General features: G+C 43.4%; 1 protein-coding gene across 3 annotated transcripts in view; it reads right to left on the bottom strand.

Annotated features, from left to right (window-relative positions):
• Positions 1 to 20,690, bottom strand: part of LOC139934334 (chloride channel protein C-like) — a 191,558-nt gene that overhangs the window by 95,828 nt on the left and 75,040 nt on the right. For all 3 annotated transcript variants that reach the window (XM_071928511.1, XM_071928512.1, XM_071928513.1), the window contains 2 exons: positions 17,562 to 17,737; positions 9,794 to 9,886 (listed from right to left, as the gene is read on the bottom strand). In XM_071928511.1, coding sequence (XP_071784612.1) covers positions 9,794 to 9,886; positions 17,562 to 17,737 — 269 coding nt within the window. The remainder of the gene's footprint in view (positions 1 to 9,793; positions 9,887 to 17,561; positions 17,738 to 20,690) is intronic.

The raw sequence follows: 20,690 nt of genomic DNA, 5'->3' as shown, positions 1-20,690 counted from the left end.
ATTTGTTTTTTGCTATTGGTAATTGTATCTAAAAAATCAACTCAATTATAGCTTCGTATTTATCTATATTATTTTTCTGCATATTTAATGCTCAGACAGCGTTTGAGAGGTCAAAGGTTGCGAGCGGGAAACATGACACTTTGATTTGCGCTCTCTCTTTTCACTTATTTTTTGCAAATCTCAGCCTCTGTCAACCCTCAATTACCTCACCGTTTGTCATCCATATTCTGAGGCTACTTGTGCAGTGTGCTTTGTCCTATTTTGCCGGGTCCTTATTCTACTTTTTATACTCAATTCTGGACGCCGGAAAATCCTCTGTGTGAGCTTTCACTTATGGGTCAACTCGTCCCGCGATTTCAACCGTGGAGATCTAAGGTAGGAAAATTCATTTTTGGTTTCTGTTGTCTGCATGCAACCTTCCTGAACCATTTGTCATCCACATTCTGGAATCTGAGGCTACTTGTGGAGTGTGTAATTCTTTTTTGCCGAGTCCTTCTTGTTCTTCCACTTTTTATACCCAAATCTGGACACCGGAAAATCCTCTGCGAGTTGTTCTCAGAAACTTGGCAAGAGTCCCGCGATATGAACTGTGGAGATCTAAGTGAGCATCACTTGACTTCTTCATCATGTTTGACCCCCACCTTTCACTACTGTAGGTCATACCAACCCTATTAAGTAATTTTGTTTTCACTGATCAACTTGCAATACCCTACAAACTGAATCATGCTCAATGTCAAGGTCTAAACATTGACTCTTTTATGTGGTATCCTGCTGCCAGCTTCGCTAGCCCAAACCACTACTGTTACCACCAGTCCCTGCAGGCTTCTATGCTATCGTCTATTCATTCGTGTCCAAGCCTCATGAAGTCTTATAAGCTACATCTCAACAGAATATCTGTCTTACTCTACCTCAGCATCCTTTTAATAACTCAATCTCATGATACCGAAGTTAACCCAAGTCCAAGGTACACCTAAATATCCATGCGGTGCTTGTAAGAAAGGAGTATCCTGGTCCTGTACAAGGACAGCCGTTGCCTGCGACTCATGTGATACATGGTATCACACAGACTGTATGGGAATGTCAAATGATTCATACGACAAACTACATGGATCTGATGTCTCATGGATCTGCGCTTCTTGCGATACGCCAAACCACTCCCAATCCCTCATGGATTCTTACAACGAAGAATCGATTAACCAGTTTGAACCGTTGTTCAATCCTCCTGAAGTTGTTGCCTCTCCAAGCCCTCAACACATCACTTCAGGCAATACATCAGAACATTCAGATCAAGATATTGGTCCACCTCTACAACAATCCTCTCCAATCAAAACATCAAGGAGGAAAAACATTGCAAGACCCCTAAAAGTCTTATCGGTCAACCTGCAAAGTATAAATGCCCAAAAGGAAGCATTCTGGGAAGCCATCTCAACTAGTCGTCCAGACGTTATCATCGCCAATGAAACATGGCTGAAACCAGACATGACCAGTGCCGAGATGATGCCTCCTGGCTACAATGTTCCTAACAGGAATGAGTGTTCTGATGGCTATTGGGGAGTCTTACTCGCAACCAGTAGTGACCTAATCGATACTACACTTACTATAGACATTGACTGTGAGACAGCAACATCTAAAATAGAACTTGCCCGCCAGAAACCCCTCATCATCATGTCAGCCTACCGACCTCCTAAGAATGATCTGCCCTACGCACAACGTCTTTGCCAAGCCATCCGTAACATCACCCTCAAATATCCCTCTGCTACTCTATGGCTCAGCGGTGACTTCAACTTACCAGTTATCGACTAGACGACAGACTCAATCAAGGGTCACCAATACACCTTGGCAATCAACAACTGTTTCCTATCACATTCCATGACCTCGGTTTATTCCAAATGGTTGACTTTCCTACAAGAAACTGCAACACGCTGGACTTATTCTTAACCAATCGTCCATCCCTTGTGAATAAATGTATCCCTCTTCCAGGAGCAAGCGATCACGAGATGGTATTCACGATGTCAAACATCCGTGGTAGTCTCGGCTCAACTACTGCAACTCACTCTTATATGGACTTCCAGCTTCCACCTTGCATCACCTTCAGAGAATCCAGAACATTGCAGCTCGTATCCTAACACGCTCAAAAAAGTTTGAGCATATCACCCTGGTTCTTAAAGCATTACACTGGCTCCCTGTTGAGCAACCCATCATCTTCAAACTCCTTTGCACAACATACCGTTGTATGACAGAGACTTCATCCCCGTTGTACTTGCAGAGGCTTCTCCTGCCGTATAAGCCCGTTCACCAGCTAAGGTCCAGTGATGCCAACTTGCTTGCCGTTCCACCTTCCAGGTTGAAAACCTATGGGGATAGAAGTTTCTCGGTTGCAGCCCCCCGCCTGTGGAACGACTTGCCTCTCACCCTTAGATCACAACCTGACATTTCTTCATTCAAATCCAATCTCAAAACTTACCTATTCAGTCAAGCCTACCATTAATTTTTCCCTTGGTCATATTTTAGCGCAGTGAATAGTTTTCTAGATACCAGCGCTTTATAAGATTTATTGTTATTATTATTATTAGAACGCAATATGTCGCAAAGTCTTTATGTGGAAGAAAGCGGATATGAACAAGATCAAAGCGGACCAACGTGTTTTTTCTTCCAAATTCCTTGAAACCAACAACGTTGATTCTCCAGTAGACGACATCTGGAACAAGATAACTGCAAAGATCCAATCACTGCTTGTCAGTTATGTACCCTCCAAGATGTCCTCAACAAGGTTCAACCAACCCTGGATTAACCGCGACCTAAAGAAACTAGCACGGAGGAAGAAGAAAGCGTACAGGATGGCAAGGTTTACTAGAGATGAACGCGACATGGCTCGTTATAAGAAGCTCAAATCCAACATGCAAGAAGGCTGCCGAAAAGCATACAACTTCTTCATTAACAACAAGATCTGCGATGAAATGTCAACAAACCCCAAAAAGTTCTGGTCCTTCATCAACAGTAAGCGATGTGACAACTCTGGCGTGGCCCCTTTAATGAAGAATGGCATCCTACACAGTGACAGCAAGTCGAAGGCAAACATCTTAAACGACCAGTTTACATCAGTGTTTACCAATGAGGATACAGCCACACTTCCATCCCTTGGCACTAGTCTCCACCCAACAGTACCTGAGTTTGAAATTGGTTGTGAAGGAGTGCGTAAACTTCTCTCAAACATCAAGCGCTTTACTGCACCAGGTCCTGATAACTTACCTGCCTACATACTCAAGGAAGGGTCTGATGAGCTTGCACCAGTCTTGACTCTCCTCTTCCAGGCCACACTCCACCAGGGCAAAATCCCTCAACAATGGAAATGAGCAAACGTCTCGCCCATCTTCAAAAAAGCAGACAGACACAAGCCTGAAAACTACCGCCCTATCTCGCTGACATCCATTGCCTGCAAGATCATGGAACACATCATCCACAGTCAAGTCATTCAACATCTTGATGATCAAAGGGATTCTGTCAAGCAGGCAATTTGGCTTCAGGAAGAGATACTCGTGTGAATCGCAGCTCATCCTAACAATAAACGATCTTGCAAAAGGATTAAAGGACAAGGAGCAGATTGCCGCCATCCTGCTGGACTTCTCTAAGGCCTTTGATAAGGTTCCACATGAACGTCTTCTTCTTAAACTACATCACGTAGGAGTTCGTGGGACACTTCTATCCTGGATAAGAGACTTCTGACAGGCAGATCCCAACAAGTCATCCTGGAAGGAAAGGCAAGCAGCACTTCAGCGGTCTCATCTGGTGTCCCCCAGGGGACGGTCCTAGGCCCTCTACTCTTCCCAGTGTATATCAACAACCTACCAGACGCAGTATCATCCGAGATTCGCCTTTTTTGCCGATGACGCCTTACTGTACAGGCCGATCCGATCAGAGAATGATGCTGCTGACCTGGCAAACGACCTAAAGCGTCTCCAGGAATGGGAAGACACATGGCTTATGTCCTTCAACCCAGACAAGTGTGAAGTTCTACGTGTCACCAACAAGAAGAAAAACATCTTGTCTTCACAATACACCATCCATGGGACTGTTTTTCGCACCGTCGCCCAAGCCAAATACCTCGGTGTGACGATCCAAAGCAACCTCAATTGGAAGCCTCACATTAACAACATCTGCAAGAAGGCCAACAGCACCAGAGCTTTCCTTCAACGCAACCTGAGGAAGTGCCAACCCAAAATCAAAGAACAAGCCTACAAAACCTATGTCCGACCTACCCTGGAGTTTGCCTCAACAGTCTGGGATCCACACACTCAAGACCTCATCTCCAAGATCGACATGGTACAGAGACGAGCAGCCCGCTTTGTCAAGCATGATTACGACCCACGTCACAGTGTAACCTCAATGCTACAAGATCTGCAATGGCAGACACTGTGCGAGAGACGAGCAAAAAGCAAAGTCATCATGCTTTACCAAATCATTCATGGCTTAGTGGCAATACCATCCTGTCCACCACACCTACAATGTAGTTCCATCTACATGTACATCTCAAACCAGAGGTCATCCCGTCCAGTTCCAGATACAACACTACCGGATCTCAGCATTCCAGTATTCTTTCTTTCCAAGCGCCATCTGCCTGTGGAACAACCTGCCAGCATCAGATGTGACCGCCCAAACCATGGAGCAGTTTAGGAGCAGACTGAGTCCACTGACCCTACATTAGAACAGATAGGTGGCGTTTTTTACTTGCACTTTTTTCCACTTGTAAATAGAGGATGTCGTGTTCCTGTTCGCGCACTTTGCACCTTTTACAGTACGACTATACTCTACTACAAGAGGAATGTACTTCACCATATAGATAGATGCTCTGTGGTGCAATCTTAGGCCAATAACAGGCATAACAGTATTATTGTCCAAAGGCCCACACTTCGTGTATCACAACTTATATATAAAATAACAAACCTGTGAAAATTTAGGCTCAATCGGTCATCGGAGTCAGGAGAAAATAATGGGAAAACCCACCCTTGTTTCCGCACGTTTCGCCGTGTCATGACATGTGTTTAAAATAAATCCGTAATTCTCCATATTGAGAATTGATAATTGTTTTAATGTTTTCTCAAAAAGTAAGGCATTTCATGGAATAATATTTCAAGAGAAGTCTTTCACCATTACCTTCTGTAAACCCTGTAAGTGATTTGTAAATCTATGAACTTCTATTTTTTTTTTTTTTCTGTTCCGAAAGTGTATAACAGCTTTAAAATGTGAGCAGCAGTGGAACCTTTTGGGTCAATAGCATCTTCAGGTGTTGATCTATGACACAAATTTTAGGGGGAAAATCTGTCCAAAAGTGAGCAAGCGGGTGTGAAGCCTTCACGGCGTGGGTCCGGGCCCGCTCAAGGGCCTAAAAAAAATTTGCATTTTAGATGCTCTGTGGTGCAAACTTAAGCCATTTACAGGCATAAGAAATGAAACAAAACATAAAGCCTTTAAAAAATGTTGGGTTAAAAGCATCTTCAGGTGATGATCTATGACATTACTTTTTGGGGCAAATCTGTTAAAGAGTGCTATCAAGCAAGTGTGAAACCTTTACGGCATGGGTCTGGGCCCGCTTAAGGGCCTGGGAAAATTTTGCATTCTAGATGCTCTGTGGTGCATAATTAGGCCATTTAGAGGCCCAGTGGCAAACGTAACAGAACAATAAGCCTTCAAAATTTGAACATTGGAATTTGAGCCTTTTTGGATTTTGGAAATACTTGAACTTTCATTAAAACAAAATGAAAAAGATGGGTATGTGTAGTTGATTATTTGCAATGTTTGTACGCTAGGTTTGCGGGGGGAAAAAAACAATCTCAGAAGCGTCTCAATTAAATATGGTGTCAAATGGAAAAGAGGCATAGAGAGGCATAGTGGCAGCAGAACGGCAATGGCAGACAGAGACAGCGCGTTACCGTAAAGTAAAAATACAGTAACTACAAGAAAACTAAAAGGTATGGAGATGACACCCATGTACGTGCCCTTTTAAGACAACATGAGTTAAAGGGACACACCGGCTCACCGTTTACACAATTTAGGGGTGTAAAATCATAAATAATGTTTTTATAGATGGTTGCTGTAAAAACAAATCATCAAAATGTCACGTAACTAGCGAAAAATGATTAAAAAACACCAAAGCGATAAAAGGCCAGCGTATACGTGTTTCCAGCCGTTGCAACTGTCAAATCTTCATGACATTTTCGCACAATGTTGCAAGTAGACTGGTGCTTTGTTTATAGCAACGTTTTACTATGACGCAGCATAAGGATCCAGTCTATCCATGTATTATAAACAACCAGTATAAATATATGGAGCAGGCAAATCCTTCGACGATGGAGGTAGACCTTCGTGCTTCGAAATACATCCAAAGATCGTCACGAAGAACACAAAGAAATTAATCGAGAATATGATGGAACAGTGACAAGTAAACAAAGCATTCCTGGCCCCAATAAACTAGGCCTACTACCGCATAGCCATGATGCAGTTTGGAATGCGATTTGGAATGCTCCCGACGTGCCAGGACCCAATTTCATAATGCCTGTATAGTGGCACAAAAATTTGCTTAGCACAAAATAGTATTGCATAGCAGAAATCAATTACCAGCCAAATTTAAATAAAATTTGAAAACTTGTGGCTGGTGCCCAACTAAATTTTTAAATAGTAAAGAAGTTTTGTTATCAGTATTTTCTGCTAAACAGATGAAACTAAAGATTTTTTTATCTCGGAGGGAAGGGAATCTTGAGGGATTCAAAACGTCCTTGTGGGAATGTATTTTGAAACGTAAGCGTAGCTACAAATCTTGAAACGTAAGCCTAGCTTGACTCAGGATTGAAAGCGTACCTTTTGATTATAGCGTAACTGGAACCTAAACAAATCTTGGATTGTATTTATAAGCGTAGCAGAGTGGCTGCGTAGCTTGGACGTTAGCATATCTTGGAACGTAAGCGTAGCTGGGTATTTGGGAACGTAAACGTAGCTGCGTAAGGAACGTAAGCTTAACTTGACTCAGGGTTGAAAGCGTACCTTTTGTTATTATAGCGTACCTTGAAGGAACATAAGCAAAACTTGGAGTGTAAGCGTAGCTGAGTAGCTGTGTAGCTTAGAACGTAAACGTAGCTGCGTATGGAACGTAAGCGTATATTGACTCAGGATTGTAAGCGTACCTTTTGTAATTATAGCGTAACTTAAAGGAACGTGAGCAAAAATCTGGAATGTAAGCGTAGCTTGGAACCTAAGCAAATCTTGGAAGGTAAGCGTAGCTGGGTATCTTGGAACGTAAACGTAGCTGCGTATGGAACGTAAGCTTAACTTGACTCAGGGTTGAAAGCGTACCTTTTGTTATTATAGCGTACCTTGAAGGAACATAAGCAAAACTTGGAGTGTAAGCGTAGCTGAGTAGCTGTGTAGCTTAGAACGTAAACGTAGCTGCGTATGGAACGTAAGCGTATATTGACTCAGGATTGTAAGCGTACCTTTTGTAATTATAGCGTAACTTGAAGGAACGTGAGCAAAAACTGGAATGTAAGCGTAGCTTGGAACCTAAGCAAATCTTGGAAGGTAAGCGTAGCTGGGTATCTTGGAGCGTAAACGTAGCTGCATATGGAACGTAAGCGTAGCTTGAGTGGGCTTGAAAACGTACCTTTTAATATTATAGCGTAACTTGAAGGAACGTAAACAAAACTTGGAATGTAAGCGTAGCTTGGAACGTAAGCATTACTTGGAAGGTAAGCGTAGCTTGGTATCTTGGAACGGAAACGTAGCTGTGCGTAAGGAACGTAAGCGTAGCTTGACTCGGGGTTGAAAACGTACGCGTTGATATTATAGTGTAACTTGAAAGAAAGTACGCGTAGCTGAGTAGCCGCGTAGCTTGGAACGTAACCAAATAATACCTCAACAATCTCAAAAATAACACTTCATTCACAGAATTAAAAAATAATGGGTTTTTTTGGACAAAATTATGCTTTGAGGGAATTTTGTTTTATCATTATTTTTGTTTCAACCTTTTATACAAAATTCTTATTCACCTGTTCTTTTTACGATCGGGGGCTCCGTTTTTTTTTAATCCTTTTTTTTCTTCTTCATAAAACATTTTTTAAGCTACTCACACAATAACACTGCCAATGTAACCAAATGCGGTATTCCTACGTTTTGACATCATCAATCTTTTTTAATTAAGTGAAAACTCCTAACAAAAAGAAATTAGGACCCATGAAACAAAACAGAGCATTTCATTGGACTGTCGCGATCATAAGAAATAACGGAATCGACACGAGGTGTACCGACTGACAAACCCACGATAACAAACATGTACTTTGATGTCTGGCTCCCAACCCCTCCCAAGCTCCAGGCGAGACCCGCAAGCTGGGAGTTCATAGCGCCCGGGATTACACCTCCAGCCCCCCAGGAGACACGGCATGTGCGTTGCGTGATATGCCCCAAGGCTTACGTTCCGATTGCTCCCATGCCGAGGCGCTGTGAAACACGCTTCCGTTGCACGGACTCTCTGAATGAGAATCTTACGTTCCTTTTTTCATAATTATTTACAGTTTTTATTCGCAATCTGTATACAGTCACTTTTGTCAAATATTCATGAATAATTGTAACAAAAAATTAAAAAATTTGGTTTAGTAATTTATTTTTACTTTATTTTTATACGGCTGGAAGTAAAACTATCTCCGAAAGTCACGTGGGTTATCCAAACCAAAAAAGTGGTTCAGATAACCCATGTGACCTTCGTTTTTGTAAAATGTGTTACAGCGGCCAAATTTGATGGTTTCTTTTAGCAACTATTCTTTTAGCAACTATTCAACTATTCTTCATTCCTGGAAGACCTATAGAATCATGTTTTAGTGTATTTTGTAGCCTAAATAGCCCAACGAAGCTGGTGTGTCCCTTTAACACAAAAAGGGGAACATTCTCCCTCCCCCCTACTTGAGTTTCATGATAAAGGTGGTCAAAGACATGGGGAACATTTTGATAATGTGTCCCCAACCATTCCAAAGGGGGGGGGAGGGGGGACACGTCCCTTCCACCTTTCAAAGGGGGGGTAGAAATCTGTCAACAATGGAGCATTCGTGTGAGAAGCCTTTACGGCATGCGGTCCGGGCCTGCTTAAGAGCCGGGCAAATTTGCATTTTAGATGCTCTGTGGTGCAATTTCTTGACCCAATTTTGAGGGGGGGGGGACATTTGATATAGTGTCCCCCACCTTTCAAAAAGTTGTGTCATTCTTTGACCCCTGGATTAATGCCCATGGCGATATACAGGGTTTGGTCTTACACAGTGCAATACCTGAATACTTGGGCTTCATGATAAAGGTGGTCAAAAAGATGGGGGGACATTTGATATTATGTCCCCCACCCTCCAAAAGATGTCCCCCCCCCATCCCACCGATTGATGCCCTTGTTTCTGGCATCACTTCTCTGCAATTATTCAAGTTTGCATTGAAGTCGTCTGTGGCTGCCTTATAGAGTTAGCTGTGACACTCAAAGAAAGGATCAAGACAAAGGTTACGGAGCTATTCTAAAACATGCCTGATCTGTTTCTTATATGCTAAGAGAAAGCATGTAGTATTGTTTGCTGTGATGTTGTGATGTGATAAACTTTGCAGTTCTTTACCCTACTTAGTTGCAAGAGTCACATGGTATTGCAAAAAAATTGCAGACATTGTTATGAGAAAGCCCTGTCATTTCCTGCTTATATCCCTCCCCATGTAATGTAGTGCGGGAGGGATCTACAAGAGAAACCTAACATTTTCACTTTATTGCCACTAATTAACTAACCTGTCTTCAGGATTGCGAAATCTCTGGAAGAAAGGAATATCAAAGTTCATCGTGTCTGATTTGAATTGGCTCATTCCAGCACCAATCAGGGACCTGAAATGAAGTACAAACTGCATAATGTTAATTGCACACAAAGTGCATGGGGTATTTTTTTTAAGGCTTATGTAGTGATGTTGTAAACCTTGAAGTTATAAAGAATTGATTGACAAAGAGTAAAGTCACCCAAGCTGGTCTGTGCAAGCAGGCCAGCCACGAGGCAGTCTTGAGACAGCTGCTAAATACATGTATGTAAGACTAGTGTCCTCCGCACCTTTATCAGCCGGGACCCAGAACTCACCCTATAGCCATGCGCTCTACATGTATACTACATTGGCGACGAAGATAAAATTCCAAGTTTTAGAGTTTCCTACCCAATTGAGGTGTCTAAATGTATAGTGTTAATAGAGAGGTTTCGCAGAGTTGCGGATACGAATACGCATACAGATATCGAACCGTACGCGTTCGCGTCAAGTGAGCTGTGTAGTTTTGTTACGCAAAATTCTAACGAATACCCTCAACTTGAGGCTCAAGAGGGCGCTATGAACCAAATGGCTGCACCACAGACATAAAGAAGGTTCTTTATGTCTGTAAAGAAGGTTCTAATATTTTTTAATTTTTCTGCAAAATATTTTGTTTAACTTTGGGGATAGCTCTACTCTATGTCGACATTCTCGGTTCTGCTGAATTTGTTGACGCCAAAATCAACATACATGTATCAACATTCTTGATTCTGTGGAATTTGTTGATGCCAAAATTTAAACCAAATTTCATGGAGCACTTCCCAGACTTTAATATAACATTGTGTCGTTATTGAGCAGTGTTGTAGTCAAGACCAGGCAGTCCGAGACCAAGCCCAAGGCCGTCTGAGTCCAAGACCAAGACCAGACAGTCTGAGGCCAAGCCCAAGGCCGTCTGAGTCCAAGACCAAGACCAGACAGTCTGAGGCCAAGCCCAAGGCCGTCTGAGTCCAAGACCAAGACCAGACAGTCTGAGGCCAAGCCCAAGGCCGTCTGAGTCCAAGACCAAGACCAGACAGTCTGAGGCCAAGCCCAAGGCCGTCTGAGTCCAAGACCAAGACCAGACAGTCTGAGGCCAAGCCCAAGGTCGTCTGAGTCCAAGACCAAGACCAGACAGTCTGAGGCCAAGCCCAAGGCCGTCTGAGTCCAAGACCAAGACCAGACAGTCTGAGGCCAAGCCCAAGGCCGTCTGAGTCCAAGACCAAGACCAGACAGTCTGAGGCCAAGCCCAAGGTCGTCTGAGTCCAAGACCAAGACCAGACAGTCTGAGGCCAAGCCCAAGGCCGTCTGAGTCCAAGACCAAGACAGACAGTCTGAGGCCAAGCCCAAGGCCGTCTGAGACCAAGACCAAGACCAGACAGTCTGATGCCAAGCCCTAGGCCGTCTGAGTCCAAGACCTAGACCAACAGTCTGCGACCAAGACCATCTTTGAATGGTCATCCATATCTTGCAGTTAGGACTATTGATAATTTGTTGACCCTTTTCTCATCATTATTCATTAACGTTGCTTTAAGTTCAGTACTTGACGAACATTGGAGGCCACCTGTAGCTGAAAATAAAATAAAAATCCTCAACAATGCATTTTATTTGCTCAAAAGTGTGAAGCAGGGATCAAGATCTTGTACAAAAATGGCCTTTCAAGCATAGGATTAGAGATTCCAGGAACTGAATGTTTGGAAAAAGTATAAGAACCTACATGTACCCTACAGTTACAAAGTACAAGAACCTAAGTACATTTTTGTTGTTGAGAAAATAACATAAAGTAAGGAATACATAATGTATTTTGAGAAGTTATGGAAAAATATGTCACTTTTTTCCCCCAAAAATAGAGAAGCATTCTTCCTGCATGGAGACATTTGAACCAAACCAGATTTTCGGCAACGTCTCAAAAATGCTACAACCTTTTGTGTTCAACTTTTCACCAGTTAGTTTGATTCTTATAACAGGCACGGTTCTATGAAGAGATAAATAAATATATAAACTAGAACAGCAAAGCTGCCATGGCGAGCTGCCGATCACCAGTCTGAGTCCAAGACCAAGACCAGACAGTCTGAGGCCAAGCCCAGATAGAACCAATGATTGAAAGAAAAACCAATCATTTGATCAACTGATGGTCAAAGGGGTGGAGACGTTGACAGGTATGAAATTATGACTTTTAAGATTTTCATTGCTTTAGCTCATTCAACTGGAACCAGTGATCTTTGAGTTTTATCTTTTCATATTATATACATGTAAGTAGCAATATTTGATTAACATTTTGCACTCTTAAGTGATGCACTCTGAGTTTTATCGTTTCATATGCATCTTTATGTAAAAATTAATATTTGATTTAGGTTTCAAGTCAGTACATCATGGAAGTAAGGAGTTATGCCTATTCAATTTGTTGATAGTTTTAGCTCATTCAACTGAAACCAGTGATCAAGTCTCTTCATATAAATGTACATGTAAGAAGCAATATTTGACTTAAGTTTCAAGTCAGAACATCATTGCAATAAGGAGTTATGACCATGCAAGGTTTTCATTGTTTCAGCTCACTGGAACCAGTGATGCACAAAGAGAGGTTAATCTTTTCTTATGAATCTATATGTAAAAAGCAATATAGTTTGAAGTCAGTTTATGTTTTAGCTCATTCAACTGAAACCTGTGATTAATTAGTTGAGTTTTATCTTTTCATATAAATCTACTTGTAAGAAGCAATTTTTGACTTAAGTTTCAAGTCAGTACATCATTGCAATAAGGAGTTATGACCATTTAATGTTTTTCATTATTTTAGCCCATTCAACTGAAACCTGTGATTAATTCTTTGAGTTATCTGTTTTCATATGAATCTACATGTACATGTACAGTAAGAAGCAATATTTGACTTAAGTTTCAAGTCAGTACATCATTGCAATAAGGAGTTATGGCCATTTAATGTGTTTCATTGTTTTAGCTCATTCAACTGAAAACCTGTGATTAATTCATTGAGTTTTATCTTTTCATATGAATCTACATGTAAGAAGCAATATTGACTTAAGATTAGTTCATTGAGTTTTATCTTTTCATATGAATCTACATGTAAGAAGCAATATTGACGTAAGTTTCAAGTCAGTACATCATTGCAATAATGAGTTTAGACCATTTAATGTTTTTCATTGTTTTAGCTCATTCAACTGAAACCTTTGAATTATTTTTTGAGTTATCTCTGTTCATATGAATCTACAGAAGAGGCAATGTTTGACTTAAGTTTTTCGGCAGTACATCATTGCAATCAGGAGTTCTTGTTTTTCATTGTTTCAGCTCATTCAACTGGAACCAGTGACAGAGAGTTTGTTTTAACAAATTATTTCTTGAGTTTGTTTCTTTTGAGCTGTGATGCGCTGTGCGTGGAAAAGGCCACGCCGTTCCGGAGGTCGACAACCGCTCCTAGGAAGGTCGGAGACTGGGTTGGTTGGGTTGGTATAAAACTGGATTTTTCTTTGTTTTTAATGAAGCCTACGGCCCTTGTCACCTCGCAGGTGGTCTGCAGCTATCGGGCTGTTTCCTCTTCCGATCTGCCGACAATCAGCCAGTCGTCCAGGTACATATAGATCATGATACAGTATTCTGACGATGCAGATAGGCTGCGATTGATCGTGTGACTCTTGTGAATGCCCTTGGTGACGATGAGAGTCCAAATGGGAGGGCCGGGAATTGCGCCCCTGATATCTGAATCGGAGGTATCGGGAGTGCTCAAAAAAGATTGGTATGTGTCTTTGAGGTCGATTGACGCTGCCCATACCGCCTTGGGTAGCGATTCCAGGATCACTTTTAGTGTTTCCATCCAGAAGCGCCTCAGTCTGATGAACCGATTGAGTGGTTTCAGATTGATTATAGGTCCCCATTCGGCAGTTCCCTCTTTTGGCGTTAGAAAGAACGTCAAGAGGAACCCCTGGAACTGTTCCGAGTCCGCCACCAGACGCACTGCCTGCTTTTTTAGTAGGGAGGATATCTCCTTCTCTAGAGCCAGGCGTTTTTCCCTGTTCGCCAAAACTGGCGTGTCTCTTACCCTCGTGTTTCTTCCCCTCCAGTTCGTGTCTTAAAGGAGCAACGATCCGATGAATCCTCTGGGAAATCGTTGGTCGGTAGCTTGAGGACATGTACCATGTCCCCTTGCACCAGTCGAAGCTGAGTTTCAAATGATGAGAAACTGGTCGGTTCTTTGGGCTCGTCTTCCTCGGAACGTGCACGTGACTCACGTGAGCTACTTTCCCCCTCGGGCTCCTCATCAGGCTCCTCCCCGTCGGGTGCTTCGAGGGTAGTTGAGGGGTGCAGTGAGATGGCCGTAGGAGAACCTCTCTATTGCGAGGCACCTCCGACCCACTATCGATTACCTCGGACGAGTGTAGAGATCCGGTATCGACTGGAGCTGCTCTGATAGGCCCCTGAACAATCAATCCCGGGTCTGGGTCCGGGAAGGTGGATGGTGGGGGAGCCCGCTGTGAGGTGGGTGCCGTCCCCAATTGCTGTTGGGCGATGGTCGCCAATGAAGCGGTGATTGAATCAAACGCCTTCATAAAGGCTGCCGGGGATATGGTATCCTGTTCTTTCTTCTTCTTTTTGATCCTCAATGTAGCTGAAGAATCATCAAGAGAGGAAACTGAACGCTTTTGTTTGGTCTTCTTGACTCTGACCCGGGAAAACTCTGATAGAGAGTCAGTTATCAGTATTTTTTTTTGTAGCGGGAAGTGAACATCGGAAACTGTATACTTTACTATTTTGGGGCTCAAACTTTTGGTAGCCTTCAATTATTGATTTACTAACCCACTTGTGACACTATGCAAACAATTTATTAAAACAAAACAAAAATGGGGGAAAAAGTTTTTTTTCTTTCAGATGATCTTGCCCTCTTATTTCTGCCCTTGATAGTACTTTTTTGGGGTCAACAACACTTTTCATGGCTTTGTAATTTAAGGATCGGTTGTATAAAAAAATTCTTTTGCAATAAAATGTTTGTGGTTTAACGGGCTCGGTCAGCAACGCACATTGAGAAATAGGGTCCAATTACTTACCGCCAACTTGGTGCCGTCAACTCGCCGTGAACTCCACCCAAAATAAATTCAAAATCCACAAAAGATACATAAAACTATATAGTATTAGCTTAAAGAGAATTCAAAAAGTTTAAGGTAACATTTCGGTGATAAGAATTTAGTTGTTTTCTTGTGAAAAGATCATCTCCAAAGCCTTCGGCCGCCTCCTTGCATTTTCAGAGGGCTTGTGCAACATCGACAAACAGAGGCACTTTCCTGCATTTGGAATAGTCTTGGCCCAAGGCGTAAATTATCGGTACTGCATGTGAAAGTATGTACTGCACTTTACATGATTTATGTTACTTGAAAGCTGGCGCCTTTTGTCGAAATTAGTCTAGTCCAAGACTAGTCCATCTGCGTAGTGGTAGAGTTTACGGCAAGTTGAAGGCTCAAAGGAGTAGACGGAGAGGTGACGGCAAGAGGACCGGTGCATGCGTTAATATATTCCCAGGGCGATCGCAGCCACATTAAATATAGCGCAAATCAAGACTTGTCAAACCATTTTACGAGCTTTAAAACATGGATTTCACCACCGTACCCCTCATTTATTGCGACAAGGAACCATTGTTTTACTCACAGATACAACTAGACTTGTTTTCAGTTGTTTACCATTAAAGGCAGTGGACACTATTGGTAATTACTCAAAATAATTATTGGCATAAAACCTTTCTTGGTGACGAGTGATGGGGAGAGGTTGATGGTATAAAACGTTGTGAGAAACGGCTCCCTCTGAAGTGCCATAGTTATCGAGATAGAAGTAATTTTCCACGAATTTGATTTCGGGACCTCACATTTAGAACTTGAGGTCTCGAAATCAACCATCTAAAAGCACACAACTTTGTGTGACAAGGGTTACTTTTTCTTTCATTATTATCTCGCAACTTCGATGACCGATTGAGCTAAAATTTTCACATGTTTGTTATTTTATGCATATGTTGAGATATACCAACTGTGAAGGCTAGTCTTTGACACTTACCAATAGTGTCCACTGCCTTTAATTTTGTAACTTTTTAAACATAAAATCGGGAAAGTTCAGAAATCGGGACAGTCCTGATTTTTAGGGTCTTCAAAACTCAGAGACCTGGATGCCAGTGGCTCTTTCCTTTAGAGCCTGAACATTTTTTTGAAGGAAAAGGGGTCACTGCCCCCCCCCCCCCCGACCAAAAAACTAAAAACAACATAACAGCATTTTTTTATAAAACATAAAGAAAAAGGAAACTCTGACCCCCCCCCCCCTTGCAATAAATGTCAGGCAAAGTCAAATTTTGGTCTCGAATATTCCGTTTTTATTTGTCACAAGTTTTAAGCAATTTCAAATTGTAGAAGAAAAATGTCAAAACAAATAAAATATTGAGATTTTTTTTTTCCCTTTTTTTTTTTCCATTTTTGGACGATCTTACCCTCTAACTTCTGCCCTTGATAATACTTTTTTGGGGTCAACAACCATTATTTTTATGTGTTCGTAATGTGAGGATCGGTTGTATAAAAACTTCTTTTGCAATAAACAATTTTCGAACGGTGTCAGCAACACACATTATTGGGAGGGTCCAACAACTTACTGCCAACTCACTTGGTGCCGTCAACTTGCCATCAACTCCTCCAAAATAAATTTAATATCCACAAAAGATGCATAAAACTACAAAGTATAAGCTGAAAGAGAATTTGAAAAGTTTTAGGATGAACTTCGATTATAAGGATTTAGTTTTTTTGTTTGTGAAAAAAATATCTCTAAGCTACAAAGCCGTCGGTCGCCATCTTGCATTTTCACATTTTCAAAATTGACAACAGAAGGCACTTTCCTGCATTTGGAATAGTCTTGCCCCAAGGTGGTGTGAATGATTTAGTACTACATGTGTAGTATGTACTGCACTTTATGTTAGTAGATCGCTTAGGCTTTGGGTCAAGACTAGTTCATACCTGCCACCTGCCTAGTGGTTGAGTTGACAGCGAGTTGACGGCACATATTATTTTATATATTTTCTCCGGCCAGATGAATAACGGGGCGCCGGAAATATGTTTTAAATAAAATATATTTCCTCCAGCCAGATGAAATAGGGAGCGCCGGAAATCTTTTTTCAAAAATTATATATTCTCCGGCCAGATGAAAAACGGAACGCCGGAAATCTGCTTTCAATAAAATACATTTTTTCCGGCCAGATGAAATACAGAGCGCAGGAAAAGTTTTTTTCCTTTTTTTCCCTTTTTTTTTTCCCCGGCCAGATGAAACATACATGTAGAGCGCCGGAAAAAATCGGGGAAAATTTGAAAAAGCTGGAATTCCGGCAAAAGCCGGAAAACGGGCATCCCTGGCGGAAAAAACGGGACAGTTCTGCGAAGGCATGTCACCCTTTGGCAAACCATGGTGATCTGATCCTGGATCGGATACGAGTGACTCCAAAGGCTAATCCCCGGCGGGGATGGTGCCAGTGTACGACCGTCCATCCTGCCCTGCAACACACATGTAAGCTCGTGAGCGGTAGGCGCGTGATTGTGGCTATGAGGGGAGGCTGGTGCACAGCTAACCAAGCACGGGAGGCCGCCCTGAGGAAAGTCGGGGACACAGCCAGGGACACATGTGGTACATGTATGCATGTGAAAAGCAAGCGAGTGCGACCCAGTGAATAAAGCAATTGTACAAATTTTACGAAGTGGACAAAGTCTTACCCCATGTGAATCATTGGTCCTTCTGGTCCAACCGGCAAGCCACTTGCAACAGCACAAATGCAGGAAACAAACTTCACGGCAAGTGTTTTCACATTGAAGATATGTCTCACAAGTGTGCCATTCAGAAAGCCAATCAACTCTGGTAAACCTGAACCTGCTGCAGAGGGTCTTAAGATCTGTAAGTTGTATGAAAATAAATGAAAACATATCTGCACGATTATTACTTTTAAAATTAGAAACAATTCTTGTCATAAAACATTTTCTAGGAAGCAAGGTCAAATTGGGTTACAATTGCATCAAACCTAAACAAATGACACAAAGATTAAATTATAAAAAACTGTGTGGATATTCTGAAATGAATTTTTGAAATTCCAAACTTGAGAATTAGTGTTAGTTGATCCATAACGTCATCATCAAAATACCATTGCTAATTTCTCATCGTACATATGTTAATATGTTAACTCGAGACACGAGTGAACTGGCCTATGGGGAGTAAAGGTAAACTTCCATGCAGTTGAAACCTGCTGTAAATATGTTTGGTGGAATGATTGAATCCTCCACACAGCCACTGACCAAATACTCAACCAACACGAGCAGGAACGAGGATGCCCGAATCCCAAGGCAAGATCGATCCGAGATCGATCTTACGCTTGGAGTCTTCCATTCTGGCTCGGACCTTGTCTGTGAAGACTCCCTTGTGGGCCGAGGCTGCCCCATCGGCCACTGGCTTGTCCTTGATGGAATCAAAGATCGATGGGACTGAGAAAAAATTTCAAAGTCTGCCTGAGGGACATGGTAGTAAGCCGTCTCGCGGGATTTCACTGGTTTCCACTTGGTGGCCTCGGCAATAGCTGTCATTTCATCGGTGCAAACTGAGTCAAGGGGCATGGTTGGAAAGGTTGCTTGCCTTGGTTCATCTGGAGCTGTTCGCCTCTTGAAGGACTGGCGGGCAGAGGCTGCATCAATATCCACCTCAGTCGGAAAGTTGAGCACCCTAATCATGTTCCGCTGGACAAGTCTCAGCTGGGTTTCAAAATTAGAAAGTCTGTGCATATCCAGTGTCCTCAGACCCAAAAGAATCATCAGAGGAACCCCCCTTTTCCAGTGGATCGGATCGGAGTGTGCAGTCACGCCGGCCCATGCGAGCTGCCACTTGCAGACTCGCGCGCACTCATGCGCGGCCAATCGATCATGGGCAATCGATCACGTACTCGTGAAACCCAATGCCTGAGCACGAGTCCGTACGATACTGCATGTCTGAACGGTACTGCATGTCCGCGTCTCCACCTGACAAGTCACGTGTGCGGTCATGCGAGTGTGGAATATGCTCTGCGAGGGCCGGGTATGCCAAGCCGTGAGGAGGGGGATGCCCTCCGGCTGCAGCGACCTCAAGAAAAATCTATCCCATCTACACAGCACTAAAGCTCTTCATTATGTGGTTGGGCAAAACGGGTCAAGAGAGGGCACGGAGCGCTCCAGATTGGAGCCACCCCTAGCCCTACTTCTCCTAGTTATCGCCCCAGCACAAGCTTTCTTTGTCTTGCTGGGGCGTTTAACCTTCGATTTGGTAGACCCACGCAACTGACCAAAGAAGGAGAACGGAAGTCTCCCCCTCCTTGCAATCACGGCACAGCCCTCCCAGGGCTCGTAATGTCCCGAGGGAACAACTCCTTACCCCGACGATGCTTGCCCCTCTGGGAGCCCAGATGAGGACCCGTCAGAGCTTGACGGTGAATGTTGGGCGTGACGGTATTCCTCGGTCTACTGCCCCTTGTGCCAAGATCCGTCCGGGTTGAATCTGAGGCCCTCTCGGAGGAAACCTGAGTGACTGGGAGCAATGGGTAAACCCCGAAGAGGAGGGCGGCCCTGTGAGTGGGGTATGCCAGGGGAATCCCAGGTACCCGGCTCAACATCACCAATCCTTCTCCCCATCTCAAGCACACCACAGCCTATAGCATGGGTGGGTGTCGGTCGGGTAGGATGGCCTCGCAAAAGCCCATCAGCGACCCGGCGAGGGCCGGGTATGCTGAACGGTGTGGAGGGGGATGCCCTCCGGCTTTAATGTCCCCGAGGCGGTGTCGAGAGAGAGCAGGGTGTGCTCCGGATTGGAGTTCCCTGCCACTCTTGGTCGCTGCCCCGGCACTAGTTTTCTTGGACTTGCCGGGGCGCTTGACCTTAGATTGGGTGGACCCACAAACGCTGACCAAAGAGGGGGAGCGGGAAGGCTCCCTCCTTGGTCAGTGGGTCCCCCAGCTGACGCAGCCGACTGAGGCTGCGGGGGCCAGTCGAAGAGCTGCGAACCAGGCGACGAAGTGTCACCAGCGCAGCCCTCCAAGAGCTCAGACTGTCCAGGGGGAACGGACTTCCCCCCAGTACCGACAGTCGCAGCCCTCCCCAATTTCTTTGAGCTACTCATAATTAGACTCAATAAAGCAAACGATTTTTATTTTATCTTCTAAAACTGTTCAGAAAATGCTGTAGACAGATTTACAACAACCTAACCCACTCGCAGCTAAGAGAAAAGAGGACGACCAGCCATTACCTTAATGAAGAATGAGAGAATGATCTATTGCCATACGATGTTGATGTTGTGTATTGTAAATAAAAACAGATACATTACAACATTATCACAGGATCAAAGTCCGACAATTCTAGAGTCATTTTTGGTGGCACCCTGGTGGTTGATATACACCACGACTGTAGCAGTGTCGGAGCGCACCAGCGTGGCTTGCCCCATTATCTGCGCCAGGAAGTGCCCAGCATTTCCAGGGTTGAGAGATGTTCCGGGCCCCACACCCCTGCTATCTGGCGAGGGTGAAGGGTCGCCCCCCAGTTGTACAGAGACGCATCAGTGACGATGGTCAAGGATGGACGGGGTGGACAGAACGATTGCTCGATCTTGTAGTCCAGCTGCTAAGGCCCATATGTGGACAAATTGTGCACTTTGTGGTAAAAGCATAAACTTCCTACAGTTGTTATATACACCCTAAAGATCATTTTAAGACTTGGACCCATCTTGGATCTCACCCATTTTAGGGGTGGGGCTACGTTTTAAGAAAGTGGGGGTAACAAATTTAATATGTCAGTTTTGACTATTTGAAAAACATTTCTGCTAATTTTTTTAGACTA

The sequence above is a fragment of the Asterias amurensis genome, chromosome 3 (genome assembly GCF_032118995.1).
Source record: "Asterias amurensis chromosome 3, ASM3211899v1".
NCBI lineage: Eukaryota > Metazoa > Echinodermata > Asteroidea > Forcipulatida > Asteriidae > Asterias > Asterias amurensis.
Note: the sequence above shows the minus strand (reverse complement) of the source record. Positions and strands in the feature narration are given on the sequence as shown.